Source organism: Limulus polyphemus, unplaced genomic scaffold (genome assembly GCF_000517525.1).
Source record: "Limulus polyphemus unplaced genomic scaffold, Limulus_polyphemus-2.1.2 Scaffold948, whole genome shotgun sequence".
Classification (NCBI taxonomy): domain Eukaryota; kingdom Metazoa; phylum Arthropoda; class Merostomata; order Xiphosura; family Limulidae; genus Limulus; species Limulus polyphemus.
In genome coordinates, this window is record NW_013666558.1 from 32,782 (window position 1) to 34,266 (window position 1,485).

The 1,485-nt window shown below is 34.7% G+C and overlaps 1 protein-coding gene across 1 annotated transcript in view; it reads left to right on the top strand.

Annotated features, from left to right (window-relative positions):
* The window catches only part of LOC111086243 (kinase D-interacting substrate of 220 kDa-like), a 33,274-nt gene extending 32,544 nt beyond the window's left edge, over positions 1-730 (top strand). The window contains exon 8 of the mRNA XM_022388334.1: positions 633-730. Coding sequence (XP_022244042.1) covers positions 633-730 — 98 coding nt within the window. The remainder of the gene's footprint in view (positions 1-632) is intronic.
* The last annotated feature ends 755 nt before the right edge of the window (positions 731-1,485 follow it).

Consider the following 1,485-nt stretch of genomic DNA (forward strand, 5'->3'; position numbering starts at 1 on the left):
TTGACGTAAACTGTAAGTTCGATTATAGAAAAGAGGGGTGTTAGGACGATGAAATATAGCAGAAAAAAAAAAGAAGGATATTTATAGAATTTGTGCATATATTTAATGAAATATGCGTAACCCTTCGTGTTAGCAGCAAAAATTGACGTAGACACAGTTCATTGTTTGTCTACGCGCAACTACAAATTAAAGACCAACAAAAACCACTCGTATAAGCTCCGGCACCTACATTCATCCTTTCGATATTCGCGACCAATGGTGTGTAACAAATGAACGCACGATACGCGAATAACTATAACGTGGCATTCTGCAGCTGGTAATTTTCTCCTCAGTCGAGTTGAAATAAGAACGTTGCTAGCAAAACAGAGCATAGCTTTAACACAAATCTAAAAACGTTGCACCAGAAAACACTTACTTTCGAAACGTTTACAGCTGTGTTTGTTTGTGGAGACGCGATTTTAGTCGAATATATTTCATTAAAATTTAGTTTTCTATGAGCTGCATGTGCTTCATCGGTCTAATGTTTGGAAGTCGACGACGTTTCAACCTGGCAAATGGCTTAAGATAACCGAAACGTCCATGGACCTCTAAACGCCTAACAACTGTTTCATCGACGTTTCGAATTGTTGAAGGGCTCATGACAGTAGCCGAAACGTTGTTCACTTATCAGGCAGGCGGCAGCAATGCCTACCTGGGGATGGCCCAGATTGTTCATCGAAATGTCATTTAAAATATCTCTTCAATAGGTCATCAAACTTTACAATACTATACAGTGTTACATTTTATAACATTATCTATGTAATGACCGAGTCACAAGCTCTGGGAATGTCTGTAAATATCATATCAAAAAGTTTGAATTTCTTGTTCTTCTTCTTTCTTCTGCTTCATTCTTATTACATGATAACTCAAAAACCAAAACAATGGCGTCAACCAATTTCACTGAGGTGACGTAGTTTCAAACGGAGTATCCGCTTTTATAAGTATTGTTAATAACTAGTAGTAATTTTAAAAAAATCATAATTCTAGTGTAAACGATGTTATCATTACCCCTTGAAGATAACTTTCTTACAGAAATTTGTTGTTCTGTTAAAAAAGGGTAAAACAGGAATTACCAGCCAATAATAAACAATAAATACTACAGTTGGAACCTCAATGTATTTAGAACTTCCTATGTATATTGAAACACTACATTAAACAACAACAAGAAGAAACAAACAAGTAAAGAAAAAAGTTTTCGAAAAAGGAAGTAAATGTAGAGATGGCTAATATCAATCCTTCAAAAACAATGCAAAGAAGATAGTAGGGATGACATTTGTATCATCCCTACATAATAGCACAGACAAGAATTAACATATAACAATATATATAACTATTCAATCACAATTGAGTTTAATTTATTCTATTTCTGTATGTTAACATTCTACTACACTGTGTGCCTTTGCTATTATGTAGGGTTGATACCAGTACCATCCCTATCATCTTGTT